This window comes from Melozone crissalis, unplaced genomic scaffold (genome assembly GCF_028551555.1).
Source record: "Melozone crissalis strain CALT ecotype California unplaced genomic scaffold, PUWL_Pcris_2 ptg000009l_1, whole genome shotgun sequence".
NCBI classification, from domain to species: Eukaryota; Metazoa; Chordata; class Aves; order Passeriformes; family Passerellidae; genus Melozone; species Melozone crissalis.
Window position 1 is genome coordinate 16,419,335 of NW_026535787.1, and position 19,922 is coordinate 16,439,256.

At 50.3% G+C, this 19,922-nt stretch overlaps 1 protein-coding gene across 1 annotated transcript in view; it reads left to right on the top strand.

The window, feature by feature from the left end:
• The first annotated feature begins 319 nt into the window (after positions 1-319).
• Positions 320-19,922, top strand: part of CLPB (ClpB family mitochondrial disaggregase) — a 72,540-nt gene continuing 52,937 nt past the window's right edge. The window contains exons 1-3 of the mRNA XM_054270348.1: positions 320-1,021; positions 1,858-1,909; positions 15,559-15,645. Coding sequence (XP_054126323.1) covers positions 346-1,021; positions 1,858-1,909; positions 15,559-15,645 — 815 coding nt within the window. The 5' untranslated portion in view covers positions 320-345. The remainder of the gene's footprint in view (positions 1,022-1,857; positions 1,910-15,558; positions 15,646-19,922) is intronic.

The following is a 19,922-nucleotide window of genomic DNA, read 5'->3' on the forward strand; positions in this document are numbered from 1 at the left end:
CGCGACCCCACTGCGTCACACACGCGCGCGCCCGAGCGCCCTGCCCCGACCCGCGCTGCGCCCCCTGCCGGAGCCCGCCCGCCACTACTCCCCTGCATGTCCCGCAGCAGACGCCGGCTTCCCGGCATGCCCCGGGAAGGCCGCGCCGCGGTGCCTTCTGGGGGTTATAGTCCGCCGCGGCGGATAAGAGCGCTGCAGGGTGCGATGGGGACTACATCTCCCGGCACGCTTTGCGCCGCCCTCTTCATCAAGGTCCGCCAGCCGGCAAGCCGCCATCTTGTCCACCGGCCTCAGCGACGGGGGGGGGTAAGGTGCGAGTGGCGCAGCGGGAGGAGCGAGGGAGCTATGCTGGCGTCTCTGGCGTTGTGGCCGCTGCCGCAGGGGCTGGCGCGGCTCCTCCGAGCGCGGCCATGGTGGTCGCCGTCACGTGCGACCTACGGGACTGCGGCGGCGGCGGTGGCTGAGGGGGCCAGGGCCGCCCGGCTGCGGCTGCTCCCGGTATTGACCGCCAGGGGGCGCCGTGGGCTCGCTCCGCCGCCAGGAGCGAGGCTGTCATGGCGGGCCGCTGCCTGCAGGGGGCGACAGGGGAGCCTGGGGGGCGAACCCCCGGTAGCGGGGCCGGTGCCCGGGGGCTCTCCGGTGGCTGCTCCGCCAGGCCCCACTTTGCCAATGGCGCCGGGCCCAGGGCGCTCTCCCTTAGGTAATGGGCCGGGCCTAAAGGGGAGCACCGCAGCCGAGAGGCCAGGGCTGCCCGTTCCAGGCCTGGCCGCACTGCAGACACCCCGGCCACCTGTCACCCGCCCGGCCAGCACTGGCTGCCTTGTGCCAGCAACATCGTCCAGCCGCACGGCATCCCTCAGAGAGCCGGCGCCATGGCCCTCGGGTGCAGAGCAGCGCTGCTGTCATGCGGGAGACCCCGGCGGGCATCAGAGTGGAGCTGGGAGCTGCTCCCCGGGAGCAGGGCTGCCTGCCCTCATCGCTGCGCTGGCTTACTGCTACCTGCGGGACCGCCTGTCCAAGGGTGACTATCGCTGCTGGGGCCCGCCCCAGGGCGGGAGGCGTGGGATACAGCACACAGAGTCCCTTTGGAGAGTCCCCTGCCCTTTGGGAGGGGATGTGGGGTCCCTCCTTGGGGATGGAACCTGCCTGCTGGCTGTAACCTGGGAAGGGTTATCCTTAATGCTTTAGTGCATAAAGGGGCTCCAAGAGAGCTAGGGAGAGATTTTAGACATGGGTCTGGAGAAACAGGATGAGGGGGAATGGTTTCCCACTGACTGGCTTCTTCTGACCCTGAGGACAGGCTTAGATGGAATATTGGGAAGAAATTCTTGCCTGTGAGGTTTGGTGAGGCCCTGCACAGGTTGCCCAGAGAAGCTGTGGCTGCCCCATCCCTTGGGCAAGGCTGGGAGCAGCATGGCCTGGCAGAAAGAGTCCCTTCTCATGGCAGAGAGGTGGAATGAGATAAGCATTTTAGGTCCCTCCCAACCCATCCCTTATCCCATCTCCCAGAGCTGGGTGCTGCTCTTCCCTTCTCTAGCCAGGGGGTGTCATTCTGACTCTGTGGTAGGAACACTTCTGTGGTGTCTGGGAACCTCTAGCTGAGGCTGACACCGTGGGTGACAGTGCCCACTGCCCTGGGATGCCTGCTGCTGTTCTCAGGGTGTGTGGTGGGGGCTGCAGTCAGTCACCAAGGCAGCGAGGAGCTTTTAGATAACCTGCTGGCAGGATTGGGCTCTTGCTCACTGGAGTGGTCAGTGGGAGCTCTGAGCAGCAGCAGCAGCCCCTGCACATTCCAGGTTAGGGTGTCCATGTGTGTTCTCCATGCTAACTCCCTCCTCCCTTCCGTCTGCATTTCAGAGGATGCTCTTCTGGAAGCTGCAAGGATTAACAACGTTTCAGAAGTCAAGAGGTGAGCAGGGTTCTGAGACATGAGAGCAGTGTGCTAAGGGCTGGGAGGGCAGGAAAACCCTGTCAGCACATGGGGGAGGAAGGGGCTGGCTGCTCCCAGCCCCCATGGGATGCTCCCCTCACCCTCTCAGATCCAGATGGGGAGAGATGGGGAGCACCCTTACCTGTTGGGTAGGAGGTGGGTTGCAGATCCCTGTGCTGAGAGAGGACAGTGTGAGGCCATACTGTGCAGATGTGGGCGTACACACTGCAGAAGCTCATCTCTTGGGGTCTGCCTCTGAACAAACAGCCCTTGTGTGTTCCTCAGCCTGAGCCAGCAGTTCTCCAGGGGCTTTTTGTCCCACAAGGAGCACAGGAGAGAGCTCCACCCAGCCAAGGAAGTCAGGGAAGTGAGTGGTTGTGTGACCAATGACATAGCTGTTAGGGAGTGAAGCATCTCCAGAGCTCCTGTCCCATGGCAGCAGGCTTTTTGTCCCAGTTGGCTGTGCCTGCCTCGCTGGGGTGGTGCCATGGCACCTTTCAGGTGCATCTGGCAGCGTTACATTCCCTGAGGGGGTAACAAAGGGCCAGTTTGTCACAGGCTCAGCATGTGTAGTCCCCAGGAGGCATGTTCTTTCTGCAGCCAAACCTCCAGGGAGGGACTCAGAGGTTCTCAGGATGGTTGGTGAGCAGCAGTGCCATGTCACTGACATGCTCCAGTGACAGCTCCACCCAGTGCTGGGGACAAGCTCTGGCACTGTGGGAGGAAAACAAGTCTGCCCTGAAATGGGAAGAGAAGTGTGAGAACCTTGGAGCTGCTTCTTGAATGGATCCTGGCACTCCTACCTGGTCTGTCTCATAATGCCAGAGGTCTCCCAAGTGCTGCCCTCAGCCAGTGTAGAATTCAGACCTTTTGGCAGCCTGGCAGCTTGTGTAGGATGGAGACATTACACAGGAGACATTGCTGCTCTCCTGTGTACACCACACGTGTGTTCCTGTCTCTGGCTGAGATCTCCCACCCAGCACAGGCCCCTGGGGAGGTAGGAGCTGCCATCCCTGTGTAGAAGAAAAGGATGGGTGCAGAAGAGGACAGGGAGAGGAGAGCCCTCTTGGCCTGCAGCCAGGGGATGTTCCATCCAGTTTCCAGGATCTTGGATGAAGCACCTGGCTCTGCTGCACCCCAGGGCTGACATCTGGCCTAGATCAAGGGCCAAAGAGGATATTGGTGTGCAGCTAATTGGCACATGTGTTCTGCTGCTTGTAATTGCAGGAAGCTGCTGTTCAGGGATGTCTGGGTGATTTGTGAGCCTGGTCAGGCAGATCAGCAAGAGGGATGCTCTGTGCTCCAGCTGCTCAGGGCAGGGCTGGTGGCTGTACACCATCCTGCTGGGCTGCACGTCTGCAGCTTCTCCCTTCGTTTCTGTGCTCTGTCACAGAATCACAGAATCACTTGAGTTGGAAAAGCCCTCTGAGATCATTGAGTCCAACCATTCCCCCAGCACTGCCAAGCCCACCACTAAGCTGTGTCCCCAAGTGCCACATCCACGTGTCTGTTCAATCCCTCCAGGGATGGGGACTCCACCACTGCCCTGAGCAGCCTGCACCAGGGCTTGATGACCTTTTCCATGAAGAAATTTTCCCAAACATCCAACCCAAACCTCCCATAGCACAACTTGAGGCTGTTTTTTCCTCCAATACAGTCATTTGTTACCTGTGAGAATAGCCTGACCCCCACCTGGCTACACCCTCCTTCCACAGAGCTGTACAGAGTGAGAAGGTCCCTCTGAGCCTCCTTTTCTCCAGGCTGTCCCCCCACCTCCCTCAGCCACTCCTCATGAGCCCCTTTGGTCCAGACCCTTGAGCAGCCTCACTGCCCTTCTCTGGACCCACTCCAGCACCTCAAAGTCCTTCTGGTCATGAGGAGCCTCGCACTGCACACAGGATTTGAGGTGCCTTGCCCAGTGCAAGGGAGCAAGGATCTGCCTTGAGCTTGCTGGCCACTGTAGCTGATACAAGTTAGGGTACCATTTGCATTCTTGCCACACCTGGCTTATGTTCAGCCACTGTCGGCCAGCACCCCCAGGGCCTTTCCTGCTGTGCCCTTTTCAGCCACTCTGCTCTCAGCTTGTATCTCTGCACAGGGTTGTGGTGACCCAGGTGCAGGACCCAGCACTTGACCTTATTGAAACCTCATAGAGTGGCCTCAGCCCATGGAGCCAGCCTGTCCAGATCCCTCTGCAAAGGCTCTCATGGACCCTCCTTCCCGTCCTGTTCCCTGTGTGGCCTGCAGCCCTCCCACTGTTTCAAGCTGTGCCTAACTCTGCTTTTTGCCTGTGTGAGAAGCATGAATGGTAAAAATCATGACTTGCCCTGCTGCAGGCAGTTTCAGCCTCAAACATGATGAAGGGACTGGAGCATCCCTCTTACAAGCAAAGGCTGAGGGAGATGGGGCTGTGCAGCCTCAAGAGGACACAACTTGAGAGGGGAACTCATCTTTGTCTGTCAGTGTCTGCAGGGAGGTTGTTAGGGGATTGATCAGTTCTGCTCCATAGGGCCCAGCAATGGGGCAAGAGGCATCGGGAGAAACTGGTGGAACAACATAAAGTTCCATCTCAATATGAGAAAGAACTTTGTGCTGTGAGTGTGACAGAGCACTGGAACAGCCTGCCCAGAGAGCCTGTGGAATCTTCTTCCTCAGGGATACTCAAACCCCACTGGACACAATCCTTTGCAGCCTGCTCTGGGTGAACCTGCTCAAGGAGAAGGTTGGACACAGTGATCTCCAAAAGGTGCTTCCCACCCCAACCACTGTCTGATTCCATGAATCTCTTTACAACAAACTCCCACAGCCCAAGGTTGCCAGACCTGCTGCAGAGCTGACAGAGGAGGCACAAACAGCCTTGCCTTCAATGCTCTCTCCACCTTCAGGGGGTAAAGTCCAGACTGAGCTTTGACAGGGTGGGAGTGTGACAATCCAGCTGGGCAGCCATCCATGGAACATTACCTGTCCTCCTGCCACACTGCTGTCCCCTGGGGTGGTGTTTCTTATCCACTGCTGTCCCCTGCCACACTGCTGTCCCCTGGGGTGGTGTTTCTTATCCAGCTTCAAGCTTGTTTGAAGGGGGATGCTGATCTTCTCCAAGTGCCTTCAACTGACAGCTGTCATGGCCCTCTGCGCATGAAAACACCAGAATACAGTTACTAGGAAATACAGTGTTACTCTAAAGACTGTGTGAGAGAGAGTGGGAGGTATCAAGAAGATCATGAGATCCTACCTAAATTACTGATTCTAGCTCTGGGGTATTCATCATGAAAAGGCTGTGGAGCTGCTGGAGTGAGCCCAGAGGAGGCCATGGAGATGCTCCAAGGGCTGGAGCCCGTCTGTTCTGGAGACAGGCTGGGAGAGCTGGGGTGTTTAAGGCTCCTGAGAGAGCTGGAAGCCCCTGCCAGTGCCTAAAGGGGCTCCATGACAGCTGAAGAGGGACTCCAAGGGCATGGAGTGACAGGGCAAGGGAGGATGGCTTCACACTGATGGAGGGCAGAGTTAGATGAGATATTGGGAAGAAATTCTTCCCTGTGAGGATTGTGAGTCCCTGGCACAGGTTGACCAGACAAACCATCGCTGCCCCATCCCTGGAAGTGATCAGGGCCAGGTTGGATGGGTCTTGGAGCAACCAGGTCAAGTGGAAGGTGTCCTTTCCCATGGCAGAGGGGATTAGAACTAGGTGAACTTTCAGGTTTCTCCCAACCCAAGCCATTCCATGATTCTGTGATTATTCCAAGCAGTGATTTTTAACTCTGAAAAGGAACAGGCCTTTCAGGCATAGCAAACAGACCTCACTGGAACACACATTTATATTGCTGTGGGAAGAATGCCTATCCACAGGCTGAATCCAGCCCCTTTGCTGTAGACTTGCCTCTACCATCTCTGGCTCCTCTGAGCTTCCAGCCAGGTTTTCTCATCTCTAACCATTTGTTGAATGCAGGGAACCAGGCTGAATTCTTCATTGAGCTGAAAGAACGTGCCAATTTTTGAGAGCATCCCCTTTGGAGCATGTGGCAAACCAGCTCTTCCCACCAAGCCCTTGATGCTGTTAGCCAGCACAAAATATAATCCCTAATTGATGTAGATAGTTTAATTTCCCTCAGCCTCAGTTGTTCTGTGCATTTGGAGGGAAAGCAAGAAGCAAAAGCATAAAAAATGCCCACCTCACTCCCACTTGTGTTGATATTCAGTATTAATATTGATTCCTTGTGTTCCAGCTTTGTTTCTTAGTAAGCCACCCCAAGAGCACAGGCTTTCAGCAGTTTCCTGAGCAGATAAGCATGATGGAGCAGTGTTTTCCTCAGCCCTGTGCAGCTGTGACTCATGGAGACACAGAGCATGTGTCAGATGGCTGTTATCAGCCTCATTCCTAACAGCAGGCAGCCACTCAGATCTGTCTGGTAATGAGATCTGGAGCTGACCAGGTGCTCTCCTGCTCTCCCAGGGATCCAGACAGATGTGGCAGTGGGGCAGGAAGCTCCATGTCAGTTGCTTCAGCTCAGTCTGCTCTCTCCAAGCTGATTTTTTAGTTGGAGGAGATGCAGAAACAGCTAAGTCAGGCTTGATTGCCCCAAACAGTGATCTGTCAATTTTCAAGCAGCACCACTCATCTTGGCTCTGACTCATGGCAGTTCTGCCTCCTGCAGACCCTGCTTGTCTCTTCTCCTTTGTTTGTAAGCAGCACAGCTCATTGAGCAAAATTTCCCCCATCCCTGTCCCTGGAAGTGTTCAAGGCCAGGTTGGACAGGGCAGTGGGAGGTGTTCCTGCCCATGGGAGGGAGTAGGAACAAGATGAGCTTTAAGGTCTCTCCCAGCTGTAACCCTTTCAGTTCTCTCCAGTTTGGGGGCTGGACTAGGGGTACAGTCCCCCAGTCTTTTGTTTGCTTCCTGGGTCAAGTGTTTGTTACAAGAATTCAGAGACTGGGTAAGAAATCCCTCTGCAGTGTGTCAGACTTTGCTTACCTGGAACATCAGACCATTGAAAGGCACTGTGTGGAGGAGGTGGGCCTTTATGGGAACCAGTATCCCATGTTGTACCTGTTGAAGCATCTTCTCTCACAGCATAGTTGTGAGTGTCATGACTGAGGCTCGAGGGACGCCTGAATTGCCTGAATGCTTTGTAGGGTGAGCAGAAGAGTCATGTCATTGGCTCCTGGCCACTGGCCATCATGTGCCTTATCTCAGTCCTGAACAGCTGTGACATCTTCAGCAGGGGTAGTGGGAGCAGGTTGGAAACAGGATTGGAAGATGATTTATGATTATATTTATTTCCATTGCTCCATGTTTATATGATGTTGAGCTTGCATTTGTCTGTGTGTATCTGAGTTACAGACACCTAGAGTTTTTAGGATAAAAAGATGTTTATCATGTAAATGTCCCCTTTAATCTTTTCTCCTAAATGACCAGATTTTCCAGGACTGTGTTTCAGTGAAAGTTTTGTTACTGATTATTGAGTTTGAATTGGCCTGTGGCTGTGGGAATTCAGAGCACATACAACAGCCCAGATTTCTTCATGTTGGCAATGAAGTATTGGGGGAGATGTATGTGTGCTGTGCTTTCCTATTCTAGATAGCTGGAAAACTGCCCTTTTTGGTCTGCTTCTTGGTGTATTTTGCCCTCCCAGGATTATTTGAGTTTGCACACTGAGTCACAGAGCAGTGTCTTTGCACTCTGTGCCAAACCAACAGGAGATCTCATTCTTCTGTCCAAAACAGCTTTAAAGCCCATAAATCCCAGATCCCTCTCTTTAGAAGCAGACACCAGCACACCTGGAATACTCCTGGGAACCATCACAGGGTTAATTCCAGTTATGGAGATGTTTATCAGCAGGGCGGAGTGCAGGAAAGCCTCCTGAGCAGCTCTGGGTTTGAAGGAGCAGCAGATCACCAGCATGGATGTAGCCTGTACAACCAGGGGAGCAATTATTCCAGTTTCCTCACAGCTCAGGAATTAAGGGACACCTTGGAAGATGTGAGGTAGCAGGTTAAAAGTATGTTGCTTACACAGCACATAAATGTGAATGTTGGTGGATGTGAGGGAGTCTGACACGTGAGTTCAGACCTGTGCACAGTAAGTCAAGCAGGTAACTCATGCCACCTCCTGTAGCAATGGATTGTCAGAAATTAGTGTATTGTGCTCAAATTCCTCTGCAAGCAGTGATGGCTCATTTCCCACTTACACTGCTGGCTCTGCCAGAGCAGGCTGAAGGCTGGTAGGGTATTTTTCTGGCACACAGCTCAGCTGTTGCATTGGGGTGACTGAATTGGGACTGTTCCATGTAAGGTTTCACATGCCCTTTCAAACCTGGTGATGCCAACTGTCAAATCACAGAAGGATTTGGGTTGGAGGGGATTTTGAGCTCATCCAGTTCCAGCCCCCTGCCATGGACGGAGACATCTTCCACTAATCCAAGTTGCTCCAAGCCCTGTCCAACCTGGTTTTGAACACTTACAGGCACAGGGCAGCTACAGCTTCTCACATGTTTGTATTGGCCTTTTCATGCTTGGGTTGTACCTCTTTGACTCTTCCCACTCCATGTGCTTCGCCCGTGGTGGTTTTGCCCACCCTCTGTGCCCCCAGACCTGCTCTCCTCTTGGAGTTGGCTTCACCCCCTCAAACTTGGATTTATAAGAGCTTCCCTTTGATTTTGAAAATTTCTTTCCAGGAGTTTCTCCTTGGCCACTGTCCTGTTTGTGCTGTCAGGGCTAGGGTTACCAGGATTCCTCCAGGATCCCCTGTGTCCTGGGAGCAGCTTTCCTGCCTTGAGAGCTGCAGAGAAATGCTGTTTCTCCCTCCCTTCCCCTTCCCTTCCCTCCCTTCCCCACAATGTGCTGCTCCATGTGTTTTCACAGAGCACCATGGTGTTTCTGGCCCTGCAAAGGTGGTGAGGGGTGAGAGACAGCAATGAGCTCTCTCCAAGAATACAGCAGCCACATTAAAGGGTTTCAAGCAGCTCGCTGTGTCCTTCTGTCCAAGCAGATCCTTTCCCTGGCAGGAAAATCTAGCAGGGATTGTGCTTTCATGTTCCAAGATATTGTTCAGTTGGGATGTTTTTCTTCCCCCCTTCTTCTGCAAAGCAGAGAGCAGTTCCCAAGAGGGTGAGCACATCTGAGGGTGTCCCACACTCTGCAGTTAAACAGTGACATATTGGGACAGGGCTGGGGGAAATGTCTAAGAGGCTGACAGAAACAGAAGCTATTGTTGTTGCAAAAGTTCAAGTTTCCAGCTTCCTCTTCCTCCACCTGTCAGGATGGAGTGCTGGGCATGCTCCCAGCACTGAGCACAAACTCAAACATGCCCTCTGGGCTCAGCAGTGTCACCGAGTCAGTCACCCAGAACCCCAGTGACGGGTGAATAGAAGGCACATCTGTCCGGGGGCAGGGGGGGAGAAGGCTCATCGCTGCGATGTGCGCTCTTTATCTCTTCTGTGGGGATCAAAGTGCTAAAGCTTGGGAGCTGCTGGCTTGGCTAAAATAGGGCATATGCACAAAGCAGTAGGTGCTGCTCTGCCCAGATTCCTTCAGCAAATTCCACAGCAGACAGGGATGTTCATAGAGTCAGGGAATCACAGAGTGATTTGGGTTGGAAACGACCTTAAAGCTCGCCCAGTTCCAGCCCTCTGCCATGGGCAGGCACACTTTCCACCAGACCAGGTTGCTTCAAGCTCCATCCAGCTTGTCCTTGAACACTTAGAGGGATGAGGCAGACATGGCTTCCCTGGGCAGCCTGTGCCAGGGCCTTACCACCTTCATATTAATGAAAAAATTCTCCCTAATATTAAATCTAACCCTGCCATCTGTCAGCTTTCTGCCCTAAAACCATTACAAAAAAAAAAAAATTATTGAAGTCCCTTAAATATAAGCACTTCCCCAGTCAGAAACAGCACCAGCTCTGGCTCGGGGCTCTTCCCCTGACCAGGTCTTGAATTGCAGCATCCCAGAAGAGTTCATGTCAGAAGAGACATTTAAAGGTCATCCAGTCCAACTCCTGCCAGGGGAAGGGACATCTTGGTGCCACCACTGCAGTCAAAGAACAGTTTGTCATTTGAGAAACACTGGAAATGGCGCTAATAGAGCTGTATCCATGTGAGAAACTCCTTAGGAGGGGAGTGTCCTGGATCTTACTTGGTTAAAATGTGGATAAACATCCTAAACATTGATCAGAGGATTTTATTTAATTAAAATAAAATACTCCTGCTGGTAAATACATTTGGCTGTCTGGGATCTGAGCAGTGGTCTTGGCTTTATTGATTGTCATATCATTAAATCAGGCGGAGAAAAAATAAATGGTGGGCCTGAAGACCCTGAACATAAAGTTCAGTTGTCTGAAAATCTGTTAAGTTGCTGAGCATCTTGCAATGATTTAACCAAAAAAAAAAAAAAGCAATCCAGCTCCTAAATGAAATGTCAATGCATATTATGGTAGATGGTATGATACAAGTAATTCCCTCACTGGGCTCAGTGATGTGGCATTCCAGATGCTTATGATGATCTAGATTCCTGAATGGAAAACTACTTGACTGATCCTAATACCTTTGCTCCAAGCCTGTAACCTAATGCCACAGGAGAGGCTCCAGCATCCTTCCTGTTGAATGCACGATGATTAAACAGGTTTGGCTGCCAGACTAGGATCTCTTTCATTATTTTTTTTAAAGAATGAAGATAATTCATTATTCAGTATGTCCTTCCGGTGTGTCTGTAGGGAAAAAAGCCTTTCAGTACTCATAGGTATTTTTCAGTGGCTCCAAAGTGTCTTGACAATTCTAAAATCATAGATGATAGAATGGCTTTGGTTGGAAGGGACTTAATGATGTAGTCCCAACCCCTTTGCCATGGACAAGGACACCTCCCACTAAACCAGGTTGCTCAAAGCCCCGTCCAACCTGGCCTTGGACACTCCCAGGGATGGGGCAGCCACAGCTGCTCTGGGCAACCTGTGCCAGGGCCTCACCAACTTCACAGGGAAGAACTTCTTCCCAATGTCTAATGTAAATCTCTCATCTTTTAGTTTAAAACATCATCTTTTTATTTGAAATAAGGGCTGATGTCCTGTCCTTTGTCTCAAAGGGATATATTGAAGAGTTACCCTGCAAGTCCTATTTATGAGAAAACAAATGTAACAGGAGAAGGGGGTTGACTTCACACTGCCATAATGCAGGGAAGAAATTGGGAAAGAAATATCCATTCACATGGCTACCCCATCCCTGGAAGTGTTCAAGGACAGGTTGGATGGAGCTTGGAGCAAACTGGTCTAGGGGAAGGTGTCCCTGGCTGTGACAGTGGGATTGGAACTGGAAGATCTTCAAGGTCATTTCCAGTCCAAACCCTCCCATGAAATGTTAAAACTCATGACAGGTGAAATTAAGACAGACTCTTTGCAGCAGAGCAACCCAGTGGCTGGCAGAAGGTGACCAGGATGGTCTCTCTGCCCCTTTAATGTAAAATCATATCAACACCACGGTCAAGTGCAAATGGGCCTGATGCTTTGCAAAATTACATTAGTTAAACTCTACTGAGGATGTTAATCAGTGGTTGGTGTTGGGCTTTAAGGCTTTTATTGCCAGGCAGAAGTCCCCAGCCTGAAGGGGTTTGTGTGCCTCCATCCTGGCATAGCTGATGCCTTCTCACCTGCAGTTTTGGTGTTGGGGTTACCGTGCCCCTTCTGGGTTCTTTTTCCAGGCTCCCTCTCCCTTGTCATCAAGATGCCTTTATTTCCTGGATTTTCTGTGGCTATTAGGCTGTCACAGTGACACAATGTAGGAAGGGGTTGATGTGAATGTTCCTGCTTTCAAATGATTTCCAAATGGACAAGTAAATACAATGAAATTCAGAAATTACTTGGACATGTTGGTCCACACCTCTCTCGAGACAAGTGGAAGGGGATTGGGCATCACAATATCTGGGAAAGGATTTTTGGAAGTAATTAGGGTGAGTCAGGGGAGACAGTAAGATCTCTGCCATTGCATCCTGAGCTCTGGTGCTGCTGGGAATGGCTCCTTGGGGTCTGGGGGAGCTGGGTGTGAGTTTGTTCCTGCAGTGACAGCTAGCGAGCAGTTTTCCAGCTGAGGGAGCAGCTCCCCGTGCCTGCGCAGAGGACACGGCACACATGGCGGCACAGATGGAGCTGTGGTGTGGATTTCTGCTGCAGGCAGTGTCCTTCCAGCTGGAGCAGGTGACAGTGTGACCAGCAGCAGCCATGGGTCTGAGGCAGGCTACCTTATCTCTGTTGTGAGTGCAAACACCTCTGTAAGTGGAGCTGCAAAGGGAGCTGATCTGTGCAGATAGCAATCTGCTCTCCCCTGTGTGTCGGGGCACATCACCAGCATGGAAAGCTGTGGGGCTGCACAGGGATATTTCTCCTTTCAGTATTCTGTTGTCTGAGAGTGCTCTTCAGCACTGCAGAACTGGCAGCACACTCTTGGCATTCACTTGCAGGGATGTGGTGCTGGCAGAAGGAGAAAGCATAAGGATATTTCACAAATTCTTCATAGAAGGGGCTGTCCAGCCCTGGCACAGGCTGCCCAGGGCAGTGGTGGAATCCCCATCCCTGGAGGGATGTAATAGATGTGTGGATGCAGCACTTGGGGATGTGGGTTAGTGGTGAGCTTGGCCATGTTGGGAGAATGGTTGGATTCAGTGGTCTCAGAGGGGCTTTTCCAACCCAAATGATTCCCTAATTCTGTGCCACACCCTGCAGGGGGCCAAGGCTGCTCTTGTGCAGCTCTCCAGATGAGTTTACTGGGCCCCTGGATAGTGCAGGGGCTGCAGCTTGACCAGTGTTAGCCATATGCAGGGCTGTGTAGATCCAAACCCCCATAAGGCTGTAGGTGAATCATCCCTGCTCTCCATCACACTGCTGGGTGGTTCTTCAGGTATTAAACCACATAGAAAAAGGAAATAAAAATTGGATCTGGAGTGGATTCAGTGTGAAAATTTGTTCTTCATGTATCAGACTTCTTTGGACCAAGGTCCTGTTGTTGACTGCCAGATAGTTCATTACCACTGAACTTTAAATTGTAACCCTGGTAAAGAGAACATAAAGCTTCTATGGTTGGTGCTGTGGTAATTTACAGTGGTCACAGCCTCCTGAGTCACAGTTGGGAGCTACAAATGGAGACTGCCAGTTATGATTCTAGTATTTCAGCTATTAGGTTTCTGTCCAAGTGTGTGATGAAGAGTTCAGAGCATCCAGAACCACAGCACTAACACTGGCCACTCCTTCTGTCAAAAAAAGGGCGGTGAGATTGTCCACCCAGACCCATTCCCTGTGTATCCTACCACCACTCCAGTCAGAAGAGTTCACCAACGTGCTTCTGTGTAGAGCTTGGCTGAGGCCATCTGCCTGTTGGCTCTCAAGCCCCACTCTCTGTCAAATAAGGCAAGTAGTTCAACTGGAGAGGAACACATGATGTTTATCTGGCTGGTTTGTCCAGTCAATGGGTGAACTGTGTTCAGCTGTGTTTGAGATACCAGCCAAAGTTCAGGCATTGCTAGTTGGAAATAACTTTAGGATTATCATACTATATATTGTAGCACTGAGGGGTTTGGTTGGGAGGGAGCTTCAAGATTATCTAGTTCCATCCCTTCTGCCATGGACAGGGACAGCTTCCACTAGACCAGGGTGCCAGAAGCCCTGTCCAACCTGGTATTGGACATTCCCAGGGATAAGACAGCCACAGCTTCTTTGAGCAGCTTGTGCCAGGGCCTCACCACCCTCACATCCAAGAATTTCTTCCTGATATCCCATCTAACCCTGCCCTCTGTCAATGGGAAGCCATTCCCTCTTATCCTGTCACTCCAGGCCCTTGTCCAAAGTCCCTTCTCCAGGTCTCTTGGAGCCCCTTTAGGCACTGGCAGAGGCTCTATGGTCTCCCTGGAGCCTTCTCTTATTCAGGTTGAACACACCAGGTGTCTCTGTATATAAGTGTATTTGTTCCTTGGGATAAGTTTCTAGTGAAACTACTGTGGAGGTTTCCAATGAGGTGGAGAAAGGTTGGCAAGACACCCTGGGTATATCTGTGAGTGTTCTCTGGACCAGCTTTCCTTTTCTTTTTCCCAACTGTAGGAAGAGAAATGTGGTTAATTTACCTCCTTTTCACTCATTCCATCCCAGCACTGTTAACCAGTGAGAGCATTGCCACCAGAGCAGACCAAGAGTGAGGAATTTGGAAAGGCTGTCTGAATTCTGATGTGAACCCCTCCAGATCCTTAAAGAGCTGATCTGACTTGTTCAGTGCATGCAGGCACTCACACCTGACCTTCACTTCCTTGCCTGAGATTCTGGGCAGAATTTTAAGACTTCAAGTGTGGTGCTTGCACAGGTGGAACATGGCTGCTGTGTTCACCTGTGTGTCTCTCAGCAGGAAGTTTAATGACAGCTCTTCCCTGTTATACCTGTGTGGAGGATGCACTGTGCAGGGACAGCCTCACCCAGAAAGGAAGATGGAAAAGCCTTAATATGTGAAAAGGGAGAGGGATAAACCAAGGGGCAGAGAACTGCTGACTCTTGCATGGTCCACCCTGCTTTCTAAAGCCTGACCCATGGCTTCCCTGTCTTGGTACTGGCAGCACCTTGCTCCTGCAAGAAAAATGGGTTTGTAATCATGGATTTAGTTGTGTAGAGGGACCTTTTACACAGGCAGAAAATGGCAGGACAAGGGGAAATGGCTTCAAACTGACAGAGGGGAGATCTAGATTAGATGTGGTGAAGAAGTTCTTCCTTGAGAGGATGATGAGGCCCTAGCACAGGTTGCCCAGAGGAGCTGTGGCTGCCCCATCCCTGGAAGTGTCCAAGGTCAGGTTGGACAGGTCTTGGAGCAACCTGGTCTAATGGAAGGTGTCCATGCCTGTGGCAGAAGTGATGAAACAAGATGGCCTTTAAGGTGCCTTCTAGCACAAACCCTTCTGTGAATCATTCTATGATTCTATGACTTGAACATTCAGGGTTTGGAGTTTGTCTCATTTAACTTGAGCACTGTAAAATTTGTGTCTCAATTCTGAACTTCCTTTCTTCCTTATGGTGTGCAGAGAGAATTATCATTTCATACTGCCTGGGTTCAGCACATGTTATGGGTTGAGCTAAAGTGCCTGCTGCAAAACCTGTCCCTTGCCATTATCTTGCAAAAGCTGAGAAAATTTTGGAGACATGAGGATAGTTTGGTTCCTAATATATTTAAGGGTTGTCTTATTTGTTCTTATGCTGTATGAGAAAACTGTGAAGTGTCTGCAGGTGGCATGGGCTTTGGAGGTCCACTGAGCTGCTTCTGAAGCCTAATGGGTACTTTGCAAAGGATTCAAATGTCATTGGTATTTGGGTTTATCAGTTTTGCTACTGATTGATTCTTCGGAAATTAGACTGAACAGAATAAATAAACAAATGTACAAACAATACAGAAAGCAAGATGTTGGCATTGCACCCTTTGAAAGGAGTGGGATTGCCATCACCTGAATGTTTGTTTAAGTTTGGTCACCTTTGAGAACTATTGAATCAACTTCATGTTGGGTCTTCTGGGCCGTGCTGGAGCAGGCGCCTGCACAGTAAAACATTCTGCTTTCCCTCATTAGCTCCAGAATGCCTGAGGTGCTCTCTTCATATCTGTTTCCTGACCATGTCTCTCCCCTTTCCAGGTTGTTGGAAGAGGGCACAGATGTGAATGCAAGGCACAAGCTTGGCTGGACGGCTCTCATGGTGGCAGCCATCAGCAGGCACTCCAGGTATGTGCATCTCACATCATGATTACTCACTTCAACCTTTTCCTAAAGTCACACTGAGCTCTGTAGAGGGTCCTCATAAAGTTTGGGATGTGTTGTGAAGTTTAACCCAAGGCAGCTTGTCACTCTCCTTATGCCTAGCATGTGGTGTAAAAGATCAGGGCAGGCTGCTCCCCAGTCCCATGAATGTGACAGCTGAACTGATGGTGCCATTCCACACCAGCTCTCAGGTTTTGGCCATGGGTGAGCCCATACCTGTGGGATGTTGTTGTGGTGGGTACCCCACCAGCCAAAGTCACTCCTGTCCCATATCTTCTCCCTGGGGATGGTGTCACTGGGGCTGAATGCTGTGCCCTTGCTCCACAGTTCCCATGATGATCACTCTGGCTTTTTGTAACCTTTTAAAGACACTCCTAAATATATTCAGTCTACAACTAAATTCAATTAGGTTTTTTTTTTTTTATTTAAGGAAAAAAAGAGAAAAAGAAATCCAATTTTGGAAAATGTGGGACAGACGGGAGAATGAGCTTTGATGTTACAACCTCTCAGGGATGCTTTACTTAGTCACAAGTTCATAAGCAAAAAAGCTTAATTACTTGGGAAAACACAGGATTAAAGCAGTGCACAAAGGCTGAATATCCGCTCTCGGGTGACACTATCCCAATCCATGTGCTGAGTTCGTGTGTGGTGCAAACTTTGATGTGTGCTATGACAAGCTGAAAGTCGTGACCTCCTCAGGGAGCTCCTTAAAACAGGCCCAGAGGTGGGGGCTTGTGAATGTTTGTTTAACTTTGATGTCCGAGCAGCAACGGGCTCTGTTATTTGCCTGCCCATGAAGGGATGGGCTTGGGAGCCTCCCACCTTTCCCAGTGGACAATGGTCAGCAGCAGAGTGTGACGACTGTTGACCATTCCGAGTGACTGGTGAAGCAGAACAGGACTTCCCGAGTTGCAAAGGCTAAGGGGAGACAGGGAGAAAGGCTGTTCATGGGACAATAATTACCTAAAATCAGGCCTAAAATCAAGTGGAAATGCTAATGAAAACATCTTGACAAAAAAAGTGTGGACTCCAGGCTGGTCCCTTCTGAGAGGGCAGAGTCATCACCGCGTCTGTCTTTGTTGTGTACCTGGCCAAAAGAAAAAGGGTTTGGCTGTGTTGGGCAAATTCTGTTTATTTTTCCCACATTTTAGATGAATACTGACTTAAAGTGAAAATTAAGAAGACCTTGATTACCTGAAGCTCAGTATAACTTTTCTCCAGATAGCAGAAGAGTAATTAGATACTGTTGGACTTGATCTTAAAGGTCTTTTCCCACCTTTGTGATTCTGATTCTATCCTTTCTGGAGGCAAACATAAATGCAAGCTTATTGCTTATGTAACAGCTCTGGCATTGTGCCAGACAAGGTTTTGGCCCTTGGTCCTGTTTCTAGACTTGAAATGTTCACAGTGCAGAGTGGGAAATGCATTGAGCTGGAGCATGACCCACAGAGAGTTTGAAATTCCTTACAAATGGTTTGCTAATGGACCTAGTCCACAGGGTGAACTGAAACTAGATGTGGCCAGGGTGTAATGGGGAAGGGAGGAGTCAGAGGCACAAGGATGCAGGATGGTTATGTTTATAGAGTGTGGTCCTCTGTAAAAGGTTCTGCTCTAAATCTGCTTTGTCCAGCCACAGCAGCTGATCTCAGAATCAGAATCATGGGTTGGAAGGGACCTTGAAATTCATCCACTTCCACCCTTCTGCTGTGAGCAGGAGCACCTTCCACTAGACCAGGTTGCTCCAAGCCCAGTCCAACCTGGTCTGGGACACTTTCAGGGATGGGGCTGCCACAGCTTCTCTGGGCAACCTGTGCCTGAGCCTCACCACTCTCTCAAGGTAGAATTACTTCCCTATATTCGATCTAACCCTGTCCTCTGGCAGTGTGAAGCCATCCTCCCTTGTCCCATTGCCTGTGTAATCCACCTGATGTGATGGGTTTGAAGTTGTTATGACTTTTGGTCCTTCACACCTCAGGCCAGCACCTCTGGAGAGGTGAGCTGGGCTGTCCCTGGCTCAGAGATGGCTGAGGTGCAGCCAGCTGAACAGGACCTACAGGTACTGCTTGCCTGCAAAAAGATCAAGGTCATTCCATGTTTAACGTATTTGCTTTCTCACCACTTCCTATTTTATGGTTAGTGATACCTCCACAGGTTTCTCAGCATGGTTTTGAAGGGCTGGCATGCTGGGAACTGAGATGAGTGTTTTCAGCTAATAAAATGGAAGCCTTCATCCTCAACCCCTTTCCAAATGTGTTTTTCAGAGAGGAACGATGTTTTCAGTCTCCACTGTGCGCTGGAGATTTCTGTGACCTGTCCTTTAGCTTTGTCATGTTTCCCAATTTCCACAACCCTCACTCTTCCAATTAGACAGCCCCAGTCCATCTGTTTAATTTAATTCCAGAGGCACTGCTTTAATGATTTCTGTCAGTTGCCATCAGCTACAAGATGAAATCCAGCATGCTGGAAGGCAAATTTGGGGTCCATCTTTTCTTTTTACAGCAAAACAGTGATCATCTTCTTCCTCTTGGAAATGTCTTGTATCTAAAATGTGGGGAGGCATTAAGAAGCATTCTGCAATATTGCCATGGATAGGTCTGGAGGAGACTGGTGTCTGCCTGGGAGGGGAGATACAGTAGTGGATCTAGTGGAGACAGATATTTAGGGTTTCATTTTTACATGAGACAATGTCCAAATTATTTGGGTCCATGAAGATACATGTTGTAACTGGGTTGTGGGCTAAAGACACATCAGCTGTGACCATGTTTACAGCAGCAAAGGAAGGTTTTATGCTGTAATTCCCATTGCTGTGGGAATTACCATAGCATTGTCATAATTTTAGTATTTAAGCTTTAATTAAATGCATACTCAGAACTTTGTGAGGTTTGTGCATTTGTTAAAATAAACAATAAAGCTATCGTAAATGAAACCCCAAAGCAGGTAGGACTTTAGCTGTATGGCTGTATTCTGTAGAATAGTGACCTTTTCTACATCTGGTTTTTATCATTTCCACAGAAATAAAGTGACAGTGAAATATCAAGTCATCTTCTCTGCCTCCTCTGAGGCAGAGAACTACTTGTGTGCTAGGGGAGACTATTGCACAGAGCAGCATGGAGAGTCTGAGTCCCAGTGGGATAAGGTTGAGTAGTTCTAAAAAACACTAGAACCTGCTTCTGCTCCCATTCAACCATATTGGCACAACCCCTGGGCAGCAGTACTGAAGGCTGGAACATGAGCACAAGTCTGATGAGGGGTGGCTGAGGGAGCTGGGGGCCTCAGCCTGGAGAAAAGGAGGCTCAGGAGTGACCTTCTCACACTGTAAAACTCCCTGAGAGGTGGGTGGAGCCAGGTGGGGGTCACTCTCTTCTTCCAGGGAACAAGGGACAGGGGAAAAAAGAAAACAGCCTCAAATTGTGCCATGGGAGCTTGAGGTTGGCTATTAAGGAAAATTCCAAGCCTGAAAATATTGTCAAGCCCTGGAAGAGACTGCCCAGTGCAGTGGTGGGGTCACCATCCCTGGAGGGATTTAAAAGTCCTATGGAAGTGGCACCTGGGCACAAAGTTTAGTGGTGGCCTTGGTAGTGCTGGAGGAACAGTTGCACTCAGTGATCTCAAAGGGGTTTTCCAACCTAAATGGTTCTGTGATTCTGGGATTTTAGGGCTTCCAGAGTTTTCTGCATGGCTTAGGTGGTGGGGAGGAGCACTTGGGTGCACTCACAGGGATTCCTTTCTCAGAATGCAGTTCAAGTGCAGTTCAAGCCTGTGCAACTCTCCATAAAGGCTTTCACAGTAGCAGCAGCAGCAGCAATACCCATGTTTTAATTGGACAGAAGTGCTCCAGCCCTCAGAACATCATTTTGTTCCCCTCTGGACTCACTTCAGCAGCTTCACATCCCTCTGACTTTGGGTGGCCCAGAGATGGAGGCAGCACTGCATGTAAGGTCTCACCTGAGAGGAGCAGAGGGTCAGAATTGCCCCCTCCTCTGCTGTCCATGCTGTGGGATCACCCCAGGGCACAGGTTTCTGACAGTGCACTGCCAGGACATGCTGAGCTTTGCCTTCCTGTTTCACTGGGGGCTTTACCTCCAAATTCCCCTTGACTCTTCCCCACATCATCTGCTCATCTTCATTTTCTTTTTGCAGCTTTGACTTCCTGCAAAAGTCCTTTTTTCTTCTTCTGCCTTCCTCTTCAGGTCTGCATCTCTTTGCATTTCTTCACCTTTGCTTCTCAACACCTTTCTTCA